The following is a 20265-nucleotide window of genomic DNA, read 5'->3' as shown; positions in this document are numbered from 1 at the left end:
TCTGTTTGTGTTAGCTTTAGGTAGGTAATGAATTTCTAGAAATTTGTCCATTTCGTCTAGGTTTTCAAATTTTTAGAGTACAGTTTTTCATAGTATTCCGTTATGAGTCTTTTAAGTTCAGTTGGGTCTGTTGTGATATCACCCGTCTCATTTCTTATATGAGTTATCTGCTTCCCCTTCTGTTTTTCTTTTGTCATTGTGGCCAGTGGTTTATCAGTTTTGTTGATCTCTTCAAAGAACCAGCATTTGGTCTTGTTAACTCTTTCAATTGTTTTTCTATTCTCTATTTCATTTATTTCTGCTCTAATTCTTATGATTTCCTTTCTTCTGGTGCCTGAGGGCCTCTTTGTTACTCTCTTTCTACTTGTTCCAGTTGTAGGATCAGTGTTTTTATTATGGACCTTCATTTTGGATGTGTCCATTTATTGCTATAAACTGACCTCTGAGCACTGCTTTTGCTGTGTCCTAATGGTTCTGGTAGGATGTGTTTTCATTCTCATTTGATTCTATGAATTTCTGTATTCCCTCCTTAGTTTCTTCTGTAACACAGTAGTTTTTGAGCAAGGGTAGTGTTCAGTTTCCATGTGTTTGATTTCTTTTTTTCTTGCTTTTTGTGTTCTTGATTTCTACTTTTATGGCTTTATGGTCAGAAAAGATGCTTTGTAATATTTCAATACTTTGGATTTTGTTAAGGCTCGCTTTATGGCCTAATATGTGGTCTATTCTGGAGAACATTCCCGGTGTGTTGGAAAAGAAAGTATACTTGGCTGCTTTTGGGTGAAGTGTTTGGGATATGTCTGTGAGATCAAGTTGGTTGATTGTAGCATTTAGCTCTTCTGTGTCTTTGTTGAGCTTCTTTCTGGATCTTCTGTCTTTCACCGAAAGTGGTATGTTGATGTCTCCTACTACTATTGTGGAGCTGTCTATCTCTCTCTTCAGTGCTATTAGAGTTTGTTTTATGTATTTTGGAACCCTGTCGTTGGGTGCGTGAATATTTATTATAGTTATGTCCTCTTGGTGTATTGACCTGACCCCTTCATCATTATATAGTGTCTTTCCTTATCCTTTGTGGTGGATTTTACTTTAGAGTCTATTTTGTCAGAGATTAGTATTGCCACTCCTCTTTTTTGAGTGTTGTTTGCTTGATATATTTTTTTCCATCCTCTGAGTTTTAGTTTGTGTCTTTAAGTCTAACGTGTGTTCTTGTAGGCAGCATATAGACGGATCGTGTTTTTTATCCAATCTGCCACTCTCTGTCTCTTTATTGGTACATTTAGTCCATTTACATTCAGTGTAATTATTGATAGGTATGAGTTTAGTGCTGTCATTTTGATGTCTTTTTGTGTGTGTTGTAAACAGTTTCCTTGTTGCACTTAATTTGTGTGCTGAGTCTTTTTTCTTTATGTATTTTCTTTTCATGTTTTTCATTGTTGTTGATTTTGTGTTTGCTGAGTCTTTATGTTTTTCTAATTTTCTATTTTGACTTGTAGGATTTTTAGTTTCATTTGTGGTTACCTTAATATTTACCCCTATTTTTCTATGTTTATACCAGTCTTTTATTTCTTCATATCGGCTTGACTTCCTCTCCATCTAAAAAATCTATGTCTACATTTTTTACACCCCTCTTTTTTGTTTTCATGTTGTCATCTTTTACATACTGATATCTGTTTCCCTGTTTCCAGTGTTTTAGCTTTGATTTACTTTTGTGACTTCTCTATTTGGGTTGATATCTCATTGCTCTGTCCTGTGTTCTAGTCTTGGGTTGTTATCTGATGTTACTGATTTTCTAACCGGAGGACTCCCTTTAGTATTTCTTTTAATTTTGGTTTGTTTTTTGCAAATTCCCTAAACTTCTGTTTATGTGGAAATGCCCTAATTTCACCATCATATTTGGGAGACAGTTTTGCTGGATATATAATTCTTGGCTGGCACTTTTTTTCCTTCAAGGGTTCATATATGACATCCCATTGCCCTCTTGCCTGCATGGTTTCTGCTGAGTAGTCTGAGCTTATTCTTATTGACTCTCCTTTGTAGATGACTTTTTGTTTATCCCTAGCCACTCTTAAATTTCTGTCTTTATCTTTGGTTTTGGTAAGTTTGATTATAATATGTCTTGGTGATTTTCTTTTGCAATCTACCTTATGTGGGATTCGATGAGCATCTTCGACAGATATTTTATCATCTTTCATGATATCAGGGAAATTTTCTGCCAACAGATCTTCTACAATTCTCTCTGTATTTTCTTTTATCCTCCCCGTTCTGGTACTCCAATCACTCGTAGGTTAGTCCTCTTGATAGATAGAGTCCCACATAATTCTTAGGGTTTCTTCATTTTTTAAAATCCTTTTATCTGATTTTTCCTCAAATAAGTTGGTGTCAAGTGCTTTATCTTCATTCTCACTAATTCTACCTTCCATTTCCTCAGTTCTGCTCTTATGACTTTCTATTGAGTTGTCTAATTCAGAAAGTTTATTGTTAATCTTCTGGATTTCTGATTGTTGTCCCTCCACGGATTCTTGCAGCCTGTTAAATTTGTCATTATGCTCTTCTCTAATTTTTTAAATTTCCTCTATTGTGTGTTCTGCATTTTGCTTAATTTCCTTCCTAATTTCTTGAAGAGTTCTGTATATTAATCTTTTGTATTCTGTCTCTGGTAATTCCAAGAAATTTTCCTCCTCTGGACAATTTCTAGAATCTTTATTTTGGGAGCTTGCTGAAGCCACCATGCGTTGCCTCTTTATGGGATTTGATATTGACTGTTGTCTCTGAGCCATCGATAAAATTATTATATTTATTTTATGTTTCCTTACTCTGTCTTAGCTTCTGGTTTTGTTTTGATATGCCAGAATAGGCTGCTCATATGTGCTAGCTTGATTATTGGCACCTCTGAACCTCTTATGTCCTGTCACCAGGTGGTTAGATCTGTTACTAGATATGTGAGCTTAGGAGTCCACCTACTCCTCCTGTATGGATTCAGCTCAGGTGCCCAGGTAGATAGCCACCACGTGTGTGGTGTAGGCTCTCACAGTCCTAGACAGGCATGGGTGATTCGTGTAGGCACAGGCTTCTGGCTGCAGCAGAGAGACACACTCTGAGTAAGGTAGTGTCCAGGAGGAAGGCATGTCCCTTTTCCCTAAATCATGTTAAGTGGGTGGGTTTTGCAGCCGGACTGTGAGCACCTAATGCTGTTGGCTGTATGGACTGGTGGCACATCTCATTCATGGGCCCCTATCCCAGTTGGCTAGTTGGCGTGGGTGGAGGCACCAGTCCTCAGGCCCCTGATGTGGGTAGGTGAAGACCCTGCTTAATTTGCAGAGGACTGTCAGATGGTTCCGACGTGCCACTTCACAGCTGAAACGGTTCAAGTAGACTTCCGGTATATACCCTGTTGTACTGTGATAATGAGGGCCTATGCTGTTGAGATGGCCCAACACAAGTCTGTGCAGGGGGAAGGGCACTCAAAGTCTGTGCATCCCTTATGCCTGTGCCTAGGCAAAGGAGCTGTGCCTACCCTGGGTTCCTGGCTTACGGGAGCCAGCAGAATATTTTTTTCCGATTGTTAATTTTTTCACTCCTGAAGTCAGGGATAGTTGCTTAGGGCACGTGATGGATCCTCTTTCCAGCCGAGGGGACTCGGGAATTGCTGAAGCCAGTCAAGGACCCAGTGTAGAGCAGGAAGGTAAATGGGAGAGAGGTTTTTCCTTAAGGTGGCTGTTTGTGATCTGCGCGGTAGGCCATTCGCAAGTAGTTAATCTTTAGTAGATACAGGGCTGTTTTTCACTCATTCTGGGTGGCAGTGTAAACTCTCAGCGGCTGGGTCTCTTCCTGTGCGAAAACGCGCCTCCTGACCTTGGCTGCTTGCCTGCCTCACTGCTCACCCCCGAGCTGATCAGGCCTGAAGGTCTCAGGCTCTCGCCGAGTCAGGTCTGGCAACTCCTTGCTGCTTCTGAATCGTCTCTCCCTCCCCCTGCCACTCAGTCCAGTTCCTCCATTCTGCCTTTGATGTTCAGGGCTCCCAGACTGCATATATAATTGATTGAGTTGTCGTTTTGGGACTTTGTTGTAAGAGGGTCCACCGGAAGTGTCTGAGTACTCCGCCTTGTTGGCTCTGCCCCTGGAATTGTTCTTTTAATGTTCTTTTCAGTTTGTTCATTGATGGTGTATAGAAACACAGTTTATTTATTTATTTTTTGCGTTGATCTTGTACCCTACAAATTTGATGAATTCGTTTAATAGCTCCGGTAGCTTTCTTGTGGGTTCTTTGGGATTTTCTATATATAGGATGATATCATCTGTGTAAAGGGATAGTCTTACGTCTTTCCGATTTGGATGACTTTTTTTTTTTTTCTTTCCCTCTTGCCTGAGTGCTCTGGGTATAACGTCAGTCCAATTTTGAATACCCTTTGCTATCAAGTCGATTCCAACTCGTACCACCTCTGTAGGACAGAGTAAAACTGCCTCATAGAGTTTTCAGGAAGCTGCTGGTGAATCTGAAGTGCTGACCTTTTGGTTAGCAGCCAAGCTCTTAAATTGCAGTGGTGAAAGTGGACATCCTTATCTTGTTCTTGATCTTAGTGGGAAAACTTTCACTCTTTTCCCATTGAATATGATGTTAACTGTGGTTTTTTAATAAACACCTTTTGGCTGGTTGGTTCAGATGGTAAAGTGCTTGACTACTAGCGAAAACTTTGATGGCTCGAACCCACCCACATGCACCTGGGAAGACAGACCTGGTGGTGTGTTTCCAAAAGGTCACAGTCTTGGAAACCCTATGGAGCAATTCCTTTTTTTTTCTTTATAATGCATATCACTTTTCCAGAATCCACTATGTGTCAGGTACTCCTGCATGCCTATGGCATTATTTTTTTTTTGTTAATTTTAATTTTTATTGTACTTTAGGTGAAAGTTTACAGCTCAAGTTAATTTCTCATACAGAAATTTATATACATATTAGATAACATTAGTTGCAATCCATATAATGTGACAGCACTTTCCCTGTTTCTACCCTGGGTTTTTGTGTCCATTCAACCAATTCCTGTCCCTTCCTGCCTTCTCAGCCTGCCTCCGAACATGAGCTGCCCATTTAGTCTTCTGTATCTGATTGAACTAAGAAGCACATTCTTCAGGAGTATTATTTTATGTTTCGTAGTGCAGTCTTATCTTTGTCTGAAGAGTGGGCTTCGGGAATGATTTCAGTTCAGAGTTACCAGAGTGGAGCAATTCTGCTCTGTACTCATGGTGTTGTCATAAGTTAGAATTTATTCCAGGCAACTAACAACACCACCATCATGTGGAGGAATTTCCCTTTTATTCCTAGTTTTCTGAATGTTTTTATCATGAAAGAGTGTGTCAAATGCTTCTTGTACCTCAATTGAAATGATGTAGTTATTTTACCTCATTCCAGTAATGTGGTGTTTTACATTGATTTATTTTCTTCCATTCCTTTTAATTTGCTGTTGGGTTCAGTTTGCTACTATTTTGTTGAGGATTTTGCATCTATGTTCATAAGAGATACTAGATCTAAAGTTTTGTTTTCTTGTGCTGTCTTTATCAAGATAATGCTGGCCTCATAGAATGAGTTAGGAAGTGTCTCCTCCTAGTCTAGTTTTTCGAAGAGTTTGAACAAGATTGGTGTTAATTCTTCCTTTTAAATGTTTGGTTGAATCACCTAGTGAAACCATCTGGTCCTGGACTTGTCATTGTTGGGAGTTTTTTTGATTACTAATTCAGTCTCTTCACTTCTTAGGGGTTGTTTGAGATTTTCTGTTTCATCTTGAGTCAATTTTGGTAGTATGTGTGTTTCTAGTAATTTGTCTGCTTTATCTAGGTTATCTAATTTGTTGACATAAAATTGTTCATAGTAGTCTCTTATAATCCCTTTTATGTCTATAGGGTTGATAGTTATATCCCCACCTTCATTTCTGATTTTAGTTATTTGTGTCCTCTCTCTTTTTTTTTTTCCTTCTTGTCAGTCTACCTAAAGGTTTGATGATTTCATTGAAATGTTCAAAGAACAAACTTTTGTTTTTGTTGATCCTCTATTGTTTTCCTATTCTCTATTTCATTTGTCTCCGCTCTGATATTTATTATTTCCTTTCTTCTGGTACCTTTGGGCTTAGTTTGTTCTTTTTTTCCTAGTTCCTCAAGGTGTAAAGCTAAATTACTGATTTGAGATCTTCTTTTTGAATGTAGACATTCAAAGCCATGTTTCCTCTGAGCACTGCCATTGTTTCATTTCATATATATTTTCTTTTTGAAGGGGGAGGAAACAAGGGAAAGATAGACTGTTCTGCAGTTTTCCAGGAGGAGAAGAATTGTGGTTAGAAACTATAAGTGGTAGATAGCAGCATAAAAGAGAACAGACAGGCCATGTCCTATTGGAGGGAACCTCATTTGGGGATTGCGGGGGGGAGTGGATAAATGGAGGAATTTAGGAAGCCCTGGCTGTAAAAGGATAGTGTTCCCAGGGGAATGTAATGGCAGGTAACTCTGGTCCATTCAGTTCATTATCTGGAAGCTTCTGAGGAGCTATTCTTACTCATCCTCTAAATTTCTCATCTCTTCTCTTGACTCTTGCCCTTTCTTGTTTCCTAGTATTGGGAATAGTAGAAAAAGCACTTGTCCCACATATGCTCCACACATCTCAGGATAGAAATGAAATATTTTCCATAAAGGTATTTTTATGTGTGATCATTTTATAGGATTTTCAGTATAATAAGCAGAAAGTCTCTTTAGCAGAACTGTATTCTTCTTTATCTTTGGTCCTAGAAGCACTAGGGAGCAGACCACACAGGATAACCTCTGGCCCTTTCCAGCTGCTGCTTCTAGAGCTGCAGGCTCTGCAGGCACACTGTCAGCTTTCCACATTTTTGCAGGTCACAGTTATACCAACTATGTTGATGCATCATAAAAAGGTTCAGCCAATTTCCAGACTCATAAAAAAAAGTTTCTTCAAAATTTGTAAATGAAATTATTATTAATTTAAAACAATCATTATGTCCTCTAATTATTAGCCATTTAGAAGCTAAATGTTTGAAAAGAACACACCTAAACTGACTCTCTTGCCTTTCTCCGTGATTCCAACCCCAAACACCTTATACATACTGAGTACATATTTTCTCAGGATGCATCCTAAATGTTGAGAGGATTTTCAGACACCATCACCCCTAACATCATTCCTCTCTTTAAATAAAAATGATATATGCACTCTGTCTTTCATACTGTATTACTAGACAAGAAGGGACATTACCCCTCCACTAGTGCTCCTGGTACACTTCCATGCTACTTCCTTTGTAACCCCGTATTAATTATACTCTCACTAGCAGTTGCAGTTGTTTTCTCTTGACTGTATCCTTCTTTTCTCACTCAAAATTTATTTAGATCTTTTCTGCAAGACTCCCTTACCCCCAACCAAAAAATAATTCTTAAAGTCCTTGTAACCCCTCCTCTCTGTCCTTTCCTTTAACCAGTGGACTTCATGAAAGGGCCCTTGGAGTGACTTAAGTCTATTACCTTCAGCCTTAGTTAACGTTAACCCTTTCTAATATGCATTCATCCTTCTACTGTAACAGTTTTCCCCCACCCCACCAAAGGCTGCAGAACTAACAATCTAGGGGCCATTTCCAAGCCTTCAAACTTTTGACACCAAGGGCTAGCTTAATAAAATGCCCTTCTATCTTTTGTTAGCACGGAAGTGTAATGAATGAGTGAAGGCTTTGGAGTCATAAAGACCTGGTCCCAAGTACCACTTCTACCATCTACTTACTACCCATATAACCTTATGCAAAAGTCATCTCTTATAGTCTTAATTTACTCACCTGTAAAATTAGGATACTACCATATAGTTCATGAGCTTGTTAATGAAGATTAAATGTTTTACTCTTTTAGCTGGTTTCTTATAGACTCCTAAAAATTGGTACAGCCCTTAGTATATCATTTGTATGTCCTTCTTGAAGAACTTATTTATTATCTAGGCTTCAGCAATCTCCTCTGGACTTAATGATTTTTGAAATCATCTCTAGCCCTAATTCCTCTTCTGAGTTCCAGACCCATATTTTAACTGCATACTAGACACATTTAACAGCTTGAACACTAAATTTAACACCACACTTGATTTCTTGTCTCTCAGGCCAGCACTTCAACCTGACTTCCCTATTTCAGTCTTCTAGATTCGAAATTGAGTTTCAGGGACTTATTTTGACAAATGAACAAATTTGAGATCTGTTAGTTGCATAATGTAGAAAAGCTATGAATAATTGTAAATCCTATCAAAACCATGAAGTTAATGATGAAGTGAGGCATCAGAAAGGTGGTTTTGGTTTTTATATTTAAAATAACATGTTTCTTTTCTCCCTTTTAAATTAAAATAGATAAGTTGAGAATAAATTAAGGGCTCGTGGGCTGTCAGTCATGGTATCCTGTCTTCCCTATTGCCCCCAAATTGATTTAGAGTACCTAGAATCAGATTTACAAATATGTAAGACATTTTATCAAAAGAGGATTATAAAAAGATTTTCAGATTCTACTACATTAAAATAAAAAAAATTATTGTCATAAAACATGTAACAAAACATTTGCCATTTTAACTATTTTTAGGTGTACAGTTCAATAACATTAATTATATTCACCATGTTGAACAACCATCACCACCATTCATTTCCAAATGTTTTTTCTTCACCCTAAATAGAAACTCAGTACCTCTTTTAAGCAATAACTTCCCATTTCTCCCTCCATTCAACACCTGGTGGCCTCGAATAAACTTTGTCTGTACTTGTCAATTCTAGATATTTCATATAAGTGGGATCATACAGTATTTGTTCTTTTGTGACTGACTTATTTCATCAGCATGATGGTTTCAAGATTCCTCTGTGTGATAGAATGTATCATAACTATTTTTATGGCCAAGTAATACTTGATTTATGTATATACCATGTTTTGTTTATCCATTCATCTATTGATGAACATTTAGGTTGTTTCTATATTTTGGCTCTTGTGAATAATGCTGCAGTGAACATTAGAGTACAAGTATCTGTTTGAGTTCTTGCTTTAAATTCTTATGGGTATATGTCTAGGAGTGGAATACATTAAAATTTAAAATTACTGTATGACAAACATGAACAAAGTAGAAAAAGTACATTACAGTTTTAGAGAAAATATGTACAATTCATATCACCAAAAAGTTATTCAAATCCAAAATAGATAAAGAACCCCACAAATCAACACAAATAACCCTGTAGAAAAATGAGCAAAGGACAAAATCTATGTTCTTCTTCCATGCCATTTGAGTTTCAGTAGGACACAAAGCTGCTGAGCTAGAAAGTTTGTCACTTTCTTTGCAGCCAAGCATGACAAGTTCTTACCAACAGAATTTGAGCAGTAGCGACTGCAACTTATGAAATCATTTTCTCTGGACTGAGTTCTTTTCTGTCTTTGGTCTGAAACCTGGACATGACCGCAACTCAGGTTCAGGGATGCAGATCAGGGCAACACTCCAGGGAATGGAGAGGAACAAGATAGAAGGAACCTGGGTTCATAAACTACCATGAGAAGCAAAGATGCCCCACCAGCCTTGACCTCTTACCCTCAGAAATAGTACACAACAGAAAAATTAATTTTTTTATTTAAACCATGACTCTGTTTTAGAACCTCTGTTACAGCAGTTTAACCTATGCCCTAATTAATATATAAACTGGTACCAGGACTGGGGAACTGCCATAAAAATTTAAAATGTGTGACGTGATGATCAGGCCCTGAGAGACCGATACTGGAGTTAAATATATTTGTTTACAGATGAATTACTGTAATCTTAAAAATAAGATTCTTAGCTGTTATTGGAAACCCTGGTGGCATAGTGGTTAAGCGTTTGGCTGCTAACCAAAAGGTCAGCAGTCGAATCTACCAGGTGCTTCTTGGAAACCTTATGGGGCAGTTCTGCTCTGTCCTGTAGGGTTGCTATGAGTCAGAATCAACTTGACGGCAACAGGTTTGGTTTTTGGTTAGCTGTTAATTAGTTGAAACTTCTCTGTGTCAGTTGTAATTTGGGCACAAGGAAAAGTATGCCGTGTTTTATATTAGTATCATTTTCGGTAGAAAATAAATATAAACAATGCTATTTATTAAGTACCTAAACTTTCTTGTGAAGAAAAATCATTGGTTCGATTCTTTTCCACTACAGTGTATGCTTTATAGATAAATTAATGATACACACACAAAATGATTCTTTATATCCTCTTGTTTACTGTTAAGCAGAAATCAAAGAACAATCTGCAGAAGAGGATGCTGAAGCAGAAGTGGACAACAAACAGCCAGTTCCACCTCTTCAGAGTTCTGTGTCTGAGGAGTCTGCCAGCTCCATGGTCTCTGTTGGTGTGGAAGCCAAAATCAGGTTAGAGCATGACTGCAGTGGATTGGATGTTAGTAACAGGAAGAATGATAATGAGTTGGGCATGGAGAAAATTTGAGAAGCACAAGTTTAGGAGTAAATCTGGGTGGAATTTTATTATTTAGTAGCTTTAAATTTGAGGATGATAGCTCTCTTTTCTCATTGAAGGAGAGTACATCTGTGTGCTTCAGCTATTTAGAGCAGAGCATTAGGTTAGGGTGTTACTCCAGTCCCCTCAGACTAGTACCACTCATACCACTACGCTATTCCTAGCAGAAGAAGTAACCATGCTTTTAGCATAAAGATCAATTTTTTGTGTTTACCTATAAAATTAAGTGTAATTTGAAGTCTTATGTTTTTTAGCATTTATTTGAAAGACATGAATAAAACTATGAAATTGTCTATTGGTTGATTACTCCCATCTTCTTGAAATTTTTTTTCACTTTTGCTTTTGGCATATCTTACTCCTCTCGTGTGTTTTGCTGGCTTCTGCTAGACTCTCTACCTTTATAATGTTGGAGTCCTGAGGGCTAAGTCCTTAGATATCTTGTCTGTGTGCTCATGAACCCACATTTATATTTCTAGGGTTCCCCTTTTCCTCAACTCCAGACTTTCATACCCATCTATCTACTTGACATCTCCAGTTGGAAGCATACTAGACACGTCACCCTTAACATTGTCTAAAACCACTGTAGAATTAGGAATTCAGAATTAGAATTAATCTAAAATTGTACTGCTACTGCAGTTTGATTGAAACTAGTATAAGCTTTCCTTTTTACTCATTTATTAATAGAACTTGGAATTGGTAAATGCTTCTTAGAATTAAGAAGTACAGAATGTAACATATTTTCTAGTTTGTAGTTGAAATCTGAGAGCCTTCTGAGAGCATTCTATATATCCTCTAGGTCAGCTTCTGGAACCCTTTGTAGCCTCTTGCTTGATTCTTCTGCAGATCTTAAGGACTAATGATGCCTGACTTCCTTATCTTACCTTTATGTGCCTGTAGGCCTTGTACAGTGCCTAATATTTAATTGGTTCTCATCAAATACATGTTGAAAGAATGGAAGTTAAAAGCTATTTATGAATCTATGAAAATTTAATTTGTAATGATCATGACTTTTCAAACCAGTAGAAAATAATAGATCATTCAGTAATGACTACTTAGGAAAAAAATAGATCATACAATAAATGACATTGAGATTGTTGGCTAACCATGTAAAAAATAAAGTTAGATTGATGCTCACACCATACAGAAGAATAAATTTGAGAGGGATTAATGAATAATGCTAATGTTATTTATTTCTTGTGGACTACACCACTATCATCACAGTCATCTTCATCAGGCAGGAAAGAGAGAATATACACTCTGCAGATATGTAGCAGATTGTAGATAAAGACTTGGCCTTTAGTCCAGGCTCTGCCCCTTTTTTATTTTTATTAAATTTCAGCTAAAATCACTAGGCTGAATTTTACTGAAATTTAATGATTCAGTGCATAAAATGTCTAAAGAATCTACAGGTAATTTATTATAATTAATAAGATTTCAGCAAGATTGCTAGATAGGAAATCAGAATACAAAAATCACTTGTATTTCTGTATGTCAGAGACAGATGTAAATGATATTTCTTAGAATAATATTTTCTTATATTCTCAAATAATACCACATCTCTAGACAAGTGTGCAAAAACATAAGTAAGTCCTTTATGGGGAAAATTATAAAACTTTATGGAAAGATAATAAAGGACACCAAAATAATAGAAATATTACATTCATGTTTCGGGAGACTCAATATTCTAAAAATATTAGTTATTTCCTGTTTGATCTATAGAGTCAAGAAAATCCTAATCACAATTTCTACAGTTATTCTTAAACTTGACAGGCTGATTTAAAAAATTTATTTGAATATGCAAAAAACAGTATAAGCCAAGATACTCATATGGAAGAAGAGGGAGAGTTGCTTTTTCAGGTACTAAGATTTCATAACACCCTAGTAATGAAGTCAGTGTTGTATCATCACAGGGATAAACAAATAGATCAGTGGAATGGAACAGGTAATGCAGAAACAGATACATAAGTAATATGGATTGATTATTTATGACAAAGTGGCACCACAAATCAGTGGGGATATCTTTTTCAATAATTGTACTGGGACAATTAGATATCCACACTAAAAAAAAAGAAAGTGAACTTTTATTCATGTCAGTTTAAATTAGATTATAGACTTAAGTGTGAAAGGCAAACCAATAAAGTTTTTAGGAGTTAATGTTGGAGAAATTTTTTTATTACTTTGGAATAAGGAAAAGCTTTTTGAAAACAAATAAAAAGAACTAATAAAGCGATAAATACCACTAAAATTAATAACTTCTTTTCATAAAAGATACCAAAACAACAGTGAAAATATGAGTGACAGAAAGGGAGAAATATTTTTGAGGTATATATATGATGAAGGACTTGTACCTATAATGTATTAAAAAAAAATACTCCTATAAACGAATTGATAAAAGACAGTAAAAGGCAAAAACCTTGCAGTAAGCACTACTTGATTGTGACATATTTTAAAATACATGATTGACTTTTAGTTACCTAATGTTTTGTTCACATAGAGAAGCTATACAAATATTTGTAATTTTTGTTTTTGCTTTTGTTGTATTGTCCTAGTCTTGGAAACAAAATTATACTAGCTGTGAGCCCTACGTCTTTCAGTTTTCCTATACTGTATTTGCTAAACAAACTAGTTTAAGATAGAAATTTACTTCTTGAAAGTTTGGAAGAACTGACATAAAATTATCTGGGTGTCATGGATTGAATTGTGTCCCCCCAAAATATGTGTCAGTTTGGTTAAGCCGTGATTCCCAGTATTGTGTGGTTGTCCTCCATTTTGTGACTGTAATTTTATGTTAAAGAGTATTAGGGTGGAATTGTAACACCCTTAGTAAGGTCACATCCCTGATCCAATGTAAAGGGAGTTTCCCTACGGTGTGGCCTGCACCACCTTTTATCTTAACAAGATATAAAAGGAAAGGGAAGGGAGCAGAATGAGGGGACCTCATACCACCAAGAAAGCAGTGCCAGAAGCAGAGCATGTCCTTTGGACCCTGAGTCTCTGCGGGAAGAAGGTCCTAGTCCGGGGGAACATTGATGAGAGGGCTGATAGAGAGAAAACCTTCCCCTAGAGCTGATGCCCTGAATTTGGACTTTCAGCCCACTTTACTGTGAGGAAATAAACTTCTCTTTGTTAAAGCCATCCACTTGTGGTATTTCTGTTATAGCAGCACTAGATGACTAAGACACTAGGTGTCTCGGGTCATTTTGTAAGAGAAACTCTTACTACCAGTTCAGTTAAAAAAACTTTTTTTTTTCCTGTTCTGTTGTCTGTTTCATCTGGATTTTCAGATATATTAATATGTGATTCATGATACATTTATTACATTTTTGTTCTGTGTTGCATGTATAGTTATTTTCTCTTCTTTGTTCTGTATTTTCTTGGCATTTTTGGCTGCTTTTTTCAAAACCCAGATATCTGTTTTATTATTTTTCAAAGAATTAGATTTTGGTTTTGTTGTTCTACTATATTGTTTTCAGTTGTCTATTTTCATTGATTTCTGCTCTTTCCCTTATTTTTTCTCCTTTTGGTGTCCTCAGTTACTTTCTTCACAACTTCTTGAGTTAAAAGCTTAGTTCATTTTCTTTTGATCTGTACTATTTACTGATAATTTTTGTAAATCTATAAGCTCCCCTTCAATTGATGCTTTAACTGCATCCCATAAATTTTCACATTCAGTGTTTTCATTATCATTCAGTTCTGAATATTGAGATTTTCATTTTAATTCAAAGGTTATTTAGCATATGTGTTATAGTTCCCAAATATTTGGAAACTTATGTTAGTGATTTGTTACACATTTCGAGTTTTATTGCATTATTGTCAGAGAATATTGTCTGTGTGACATGATCTTTTGTAATATGTTGAATCTTCCTTTGTGGTCCAATGTTTAGTCTACTTTTGGAATTTTTTAGATACGCTTGAAAAGAATGTGAACTCTTAGTTGTATATAGAATTCTATCTAGTTTCTCAAAAGTGTTATTTATACTCACATAATTAATAAATAGCAATAGATAATGAGTAAAAAGATGCTCAGTATCTCTGCTTAATTTTTATCTATTTCATATAGTATTTTCTGAGAAAACCATTAAAATCTTGTACTGTTGCTAATGTAGTTTTTTCTCTTTCTAGGTCCCATAGTTGTTGTTTGATTTACTCTGAGGCCTATTTTTATGATGGATATATCTTCTAGTACTATTGATCACTTTGTTAGTGCATAACAGCTTTTATTTTCTCAAGTGTATTTTTTTTTGTCTTAAATTCCATTTTGTCCAATAATGTCTTTGTTATCCAAACTTTTGGTTCAAATTTGCCTAGTATTGTTTTACCTCATCCTCCCACCAGCATTTCTGTGTCTTTTGTCTTTTTATTTACAAACTTTTTTGTCTAATTGTTTAATCCAATTTCAGAAATTGTCTTTTAATTGGTGAATTTTATGCATTTACATTTATTGTAATTGTTACTGTATTAAGATTTAATTCTACGATATTTTCAAATGTTTTTATTTGCTGTATACATATTTATTTTTATTTTTTCTGCTTTTAATTGGATTGATAGTTTTTTGTGTTGATTTTTACATTCCATTTTGTTTTTAAAGTCCCTTAATAGTCAAGCCTAATATTTTTTACCTTTTTGATTTTGTATTTTGAATTTCAAATTTACAGTTTCTATTGATTTCTTAATCTTAGCAATATAAATACATTATCATGTTTTCCTATCTCTTTGTCACCCCCTCATTATACTATTATCTAGAATTTCATTTTTTAGTTATTATAGCTATATGCTTTTTCTTTTTATTTATTTTTTGAATTATGGTATAACTTATATACACTAACATTCACCCATTTAGTGTACAGTTGTGAATTTTGACAGTCGTATTCAGTCATGTAACCACTACCACAACAATCTAGACAACAGGTCTATCACACTAAAAAATTTCCTGATTCCTTTTTGTTATCAATCCTGACGTCAGCTCCCACCCTGGCAACCACTGATCCATTTCTGTCCCTATAGTTTTGTCTGTGCAATAACATCATATAAATGAAATCATAGAGTATATAACCTTTTGAATCTGACTTTTTTTACTTAGCATAATGCATTTGAGATTCATTCATGTTTTTACGCATATCAGTAGTTTGTTTTGTTTTTTCAGTTGCTGAGTAGGATTCTATACCACAGTTTGTTTATCCCTATCCCAGATAAAGGGACATTTGGGTAGTTTACAGTTTTTTGGCAATTAAGGATGAAGTTGCTATAAATATTCAACTCCTAGGTTTTGGTGTGAATATAGGTTTTCATTTCATTTGGATAAATACCTAGGAGAGAGAGAACTTTAAAGGAAACTACCAAACTGCTTTCTAGCATGGATGTATTGTTTTGTATTACCACCAGCAGTGTATCAGAGTTCCAGTTGCTCTACAATCCTCATCAGCACTTACTATTGTCAGTTTTTTTTTTTTAAGTCATTCTAACTAGTGTGTATTAGTATCTCGTTGTGGTTTTAATTTGCATTTCCTTAATGATGTTGAGCTTCTCCTTGTGGTTGTTTGCATCTGAGTATCTTCTTTTGTGAAGTGTCTGTTCAAATCTTACTGTTGTTTATTTTTTTCTTATTACTGAGTTTTTAGAGTTCTTTATGTATTGTGGATACAAATATATCAGATAAGTCATTTACAAATTTTTTTTCCCCCACTCTCTGGCTTGTACATTTTTTTTATATTAATTTGTGGCTTTTTTTTTTTTAAATTATCTTAATAGTGTGTTTTGAAGGACAAATGTTCTTAATTTCGATAAAGTCTAATTTACTAATGGAGCTCTGGTGGCGCAGTGGCTAAGAACTCAGCTGCTAACCAAAAGGTTGGCAGTTGAATCTGCCACCTGCCGCATGGACACCCTATAGGGCAGCTCTGCTCTGTCCTGTAGGGTTGCTATGAGTCGGAATCGAGTCGATAGCAATGGTTTTTTTTTTTTTTTTTTTTTTTTGTAATTTATTCATTATTTCTTTTATGGATTGTGATTTTGCTGCCTTATTAAGAACTCTTTGCCTAACCAAAGGTCACAAAGATTTTCTTCTAGAAGTTGTATAATTTTAGGTTTTACTTCCTTTTGAGTTAACTTTTCATAGGGTACAAGGTTTGAATAGTGGTCCTTCCTTCCTCCCTCCCTTTCTGTCTCCCTCCCTGTCTACCTATTTCCCTGTCTACCTCCCTACCTTCTTATGAAATTGTTCTTTACCATTTGTTGAAACAGATAATGTTTTCCCCTTTGAACTGCCTGTTCACTTCCTTGATTGCTAGTGACTATTCTGGATCCTTTGTCTTTCAACATAAATTTTAGAAATAGCTTTGTGATATCCACAAAATATCCCACAGGAATTTTGATCAGGATTGTGTTGAATCTTTGGATCGATTTTAGGGGAATTGACATTTTAACAATGTTGAGTCTTGCAATTCATGATATGTCTCCATTTTTAAAGGCATTCTTTGATGTCTTTCATTGATGTTTTATACCTTCCGACATAGAGATCTTACATATATTTTGTAAGATTTACACTTGCTTTTTATGGTTTTTTTTTTTTTTTTTTTTTTTTTGGTGCTACTGTATCAGAATGAAGAAATTCCCTTTTATTTTTAAGTTACTGAGAGTCATGAACGTATGTTGAATTTTGTGAAAATCTTTTTTTCTGCATCTATTGAGGTAATCATATGGTTTTTCTTTAGTTTTTTGATATGGTGAATTACACTGATTTTTGAATGCTGAACCAGCCTTGCATAGCATGGATGAGCTTTACCTGCTCATGATTTTTTGTATGGTTTGATATGCTAATATTTCATAGAGAATTTTTGTATCTATGTTCACGAGTGACATTGGTTTATAGTTTACTTTTCTTATAATGTCTTTATCTGGTTTTATTAGGATAATACTGGCATCATAAAATGAGTCAGAAGTATTTCTTCTTCTTTAGTTTCTTGGAGACTTTGTAGAGAATTTGCGTTGTGTCTAACATCAGTGTTTGATATATACTGGCAGTGTAGCCAGCTGATTCTGGGCTTCTTATTGCTGGAAGAGTTTTAAATAAAAGTTCAGTATATTCACTAGATATAATACTGTTCAGATTACCTATTTCTTTCTGAGTGAGCTTTGGCAGTTTGTGCCATTCAAGGAAATTGTGTGCTTTTTCTAACTTGTTGAACTTACATAAAGTTGTCTGTAATATTTCCTTGTTATCTTTTTGATAAAGTTGTCTGTAATATTTCCTTGTTATCTTTTTGATATCTATAGGGATTGTAGTGATGTCCTCTCTTTCACAATACTTGTAATTTTGTCATCTTTTTTTTCTCCCTCAGATTAGCTAAATATTTATTAATTGTATTGATTCCCCACCCTTACCACCTTTTCTTTACATTGACATTTTTTCCTCTCTTTTTTTTCTGTTCTCGGTATCATTGATTTCTTCTCTTTATTATTTCCTTCGTCTTGCTTGTTTTTTTTGGTTTAATTTGCCATTTCTTTTCTTCTTTCTTCATATCGTGGAAGTATTTACCATTGGTTTGAGGCCTTTCTTCTTAAATAAGCATTTAATGCTATAAATTTCCATCTAAGCACTGCTGTAGCTGCATCCTGCAAATTTCATTTTTACTTCATATTCATTTAATTCAAATTATTTTCTAATTTTCCTTGTGATTTCCTCATTGACTCTTGGGCTATTTAGAAATCAGTGAAACCTGTGGGAGCTGAAACTATGGGACTGCCTTGTTTTTCCAGGTTTTCTGCCTTTGATAGGGTGCAGTCTTAAACCACTTTTTTGTCATTTGTTTTAGTGGAAATTATTTGAATTTTCCTTCTCTGACAGGTTTCTGTTTTACATAGCTTTCAGGTTTTGTAGGTTTTACCGTGTGTTATTTAATTTCCAAATATTTGACAACTTTCCAGATATCATTCTGCATGCCCCATAATTTTTTTGTTGAAAGCTGAAATCTTGTGTAGAACAGTATATACTGGGGTAAACAGATTTTAAGCCTTGGAATGGGCATGGTTTGTTTTTTCTATGCCTTTAGCTTAGGGGATTGAGTCTGACTAGTTAGGAGTTGAGCTGTATTTGGGTTTTGTTGTTACAGTGGTTGCCCTCAGTGCGTCATAGTCTTCGAATGCATCTTGTGTTTAGAATCAGGCTGGCTTAGCAGAGGATTTTTCTCAGTGTCTGCTCCACCTTCAGCTTTAGATCTTCCTTTTGCACCTGTACCTCCAGAGAGTATCTCTTTTCACTCTCCAACTTGTTACTTAAGCTTGAGGTATGGGAAGGTTGATTGGCAGGACATTTCTTGTTCTGATTCAACTTTAGTATTAGGTAGGCACTGTGTCCCTGGGTCTTCTGGTTGGGTGTTCTCAGTGATCCTGCCATTGCCCCAGCTGTAGGAGACCTATAACTGTCTGAGTCCAGGTTAGAGCCTCGCCTTTGTTCCTCCTCCAGAGTTAAAAAGTTTTTCTTTTCTTTTCTCCGCTGTTCTATTCCTCCATCTGCAGTAGGTCTTTACCATTGCAGGGTGGCAGTTTTTGGTGTCCTGCCCCCACCAGCCTAAGAATTTTTGTTCTTTAAGGAAAATGGGGGAAGAAAGATCTGGATGGGACTTTGTGTCTTTCCCACATTGCTGCTGGTACCCTCTCCAGACTTGCAGCATGACCAAAGCTTTCTCAGGAGTCTTCACCATGCCCACAGTCTCACTTGTGAGCATCTGATGAGGTCCATGGAGCATAGCCTGTGAGTGGGTTAGAATTCCATGCCTGTCTGAGGATCCCAGATGTTCTGTGCTCTCATACTGTCTTAAACTCGGCCACTAGCAATTAGTTTAAAATTTTAGCTGAGTTCTTCTTATCCTGCTTTGTGATGTCCAGTGGTGGTAGAAGTATGTGACTCAGTACCAGTTGACAGCACAGTTTATCATGATATTGAAATAGGTAATTCACTGGAAAAAAACTTAAACAGGCAACTTTCATAAGCAGAAGATAATTAGTTGAGAGAGGCCAAAATGAACTTAACTTTGAAAGTTAAGAGAAGTATAATATCACCACAGAAGACTACAGCTACACCTGTTAATGATAAGATATCATGTAAAGTTCATGGGGTAGATACTATAGAGGTATTAATGGAGACTTTAATGCTTGAGATGAAAGATTTAGGTATGTGGAAGAGAAAATGTATCCAAGAACAGAGATTCTTTCAATTTTATTCTTTCTAAGATTCCACATTAAGTGTAAATTCCATAAATGTATACAACGTCTTGTCCTTTAACTTTTTAAGTAGCTTCTTCTCTTTTTAAAATTAATAGACTATTTTTAGAACAGTTTTTTGGTTTATAGAAAAATTGAGAAAATAGTATGGAGTTCCCATATATACCCCTTCTCCCCCACATACAATTTCCTTTATTAATATGTTGCATTAATCTAGTATATTTGTTATAACTGAAGAACCAATATTGATTATTAACTAGAGTTCATAATTTATATTAGTGTTTACTTTGTGTTCTACGGTTCTAAAGATTTTGGCAAATGGATATTTTCATGTGTCCACCATTATTGTATCATACAGAATAGTTCCACCACCCTAAAAACTCCCTTTGCCTCACCTATTCTTACCCTCTGCCCTTGAGCCTCTGGTAACCACTTAGATTTGTGTGTGTGTGTGTGAGAGAGAGAGAGAGAGAGATATGTATTACCGTTCATAAAGAACTTTCTATCCACTGGTTAAATTAAACTTTGTTCCAGAATGTTTTACAGAGCTGGTATG

General features: G+C 35.6%; 1 protein-coding gene across 11 annotated transcripts in view; it reads left to right on the top strand.

The window, feature by feature from the left end:
- The window catches only part of KMT2C (lysine methyltransferase 2C), a 313148-nt gene that overhangs the window by 55393 nt on the left and 237490 nt on the right, over positions 1 to 20265 (top strand). For 9 of the 11 annotated variants that reach the window (XM_023727962.1, XM_023727957.1, XM_023727961.1 and 6 more), the window contains exon 2: positions 10246 to 10384. In XM_023727962.1, coding sequence (XP_023583730.1) covers positions 10246 to 10384 — 139 coding nt within the window. The remainder of the gene's footprint in view (positions 1 to 10245; positions 10385 to 20265) is intronic. The other 2 variants (XM_023727958.1, XM_023727966.1) reach the window with 1 other exon arrangement.

Source organism: Trichechus manatus, unplaced genomic scaffold (assembly GCF_000243295.1).
Source record: "Trichechus manatus latirostris isolate Lorelei unplaced genomic scaffold, TriManLat1.0 scaffold00020, whole genome shotgun sequence".
NCBI lineage: Eukaryota > Metazoa > Chordata > Mammalia > Sirenia > Trichechidae > Trichechus > Trichechus manatus.
This window is presented reverse-complemented; position numbering and strand designations above follow the sequence as displayed.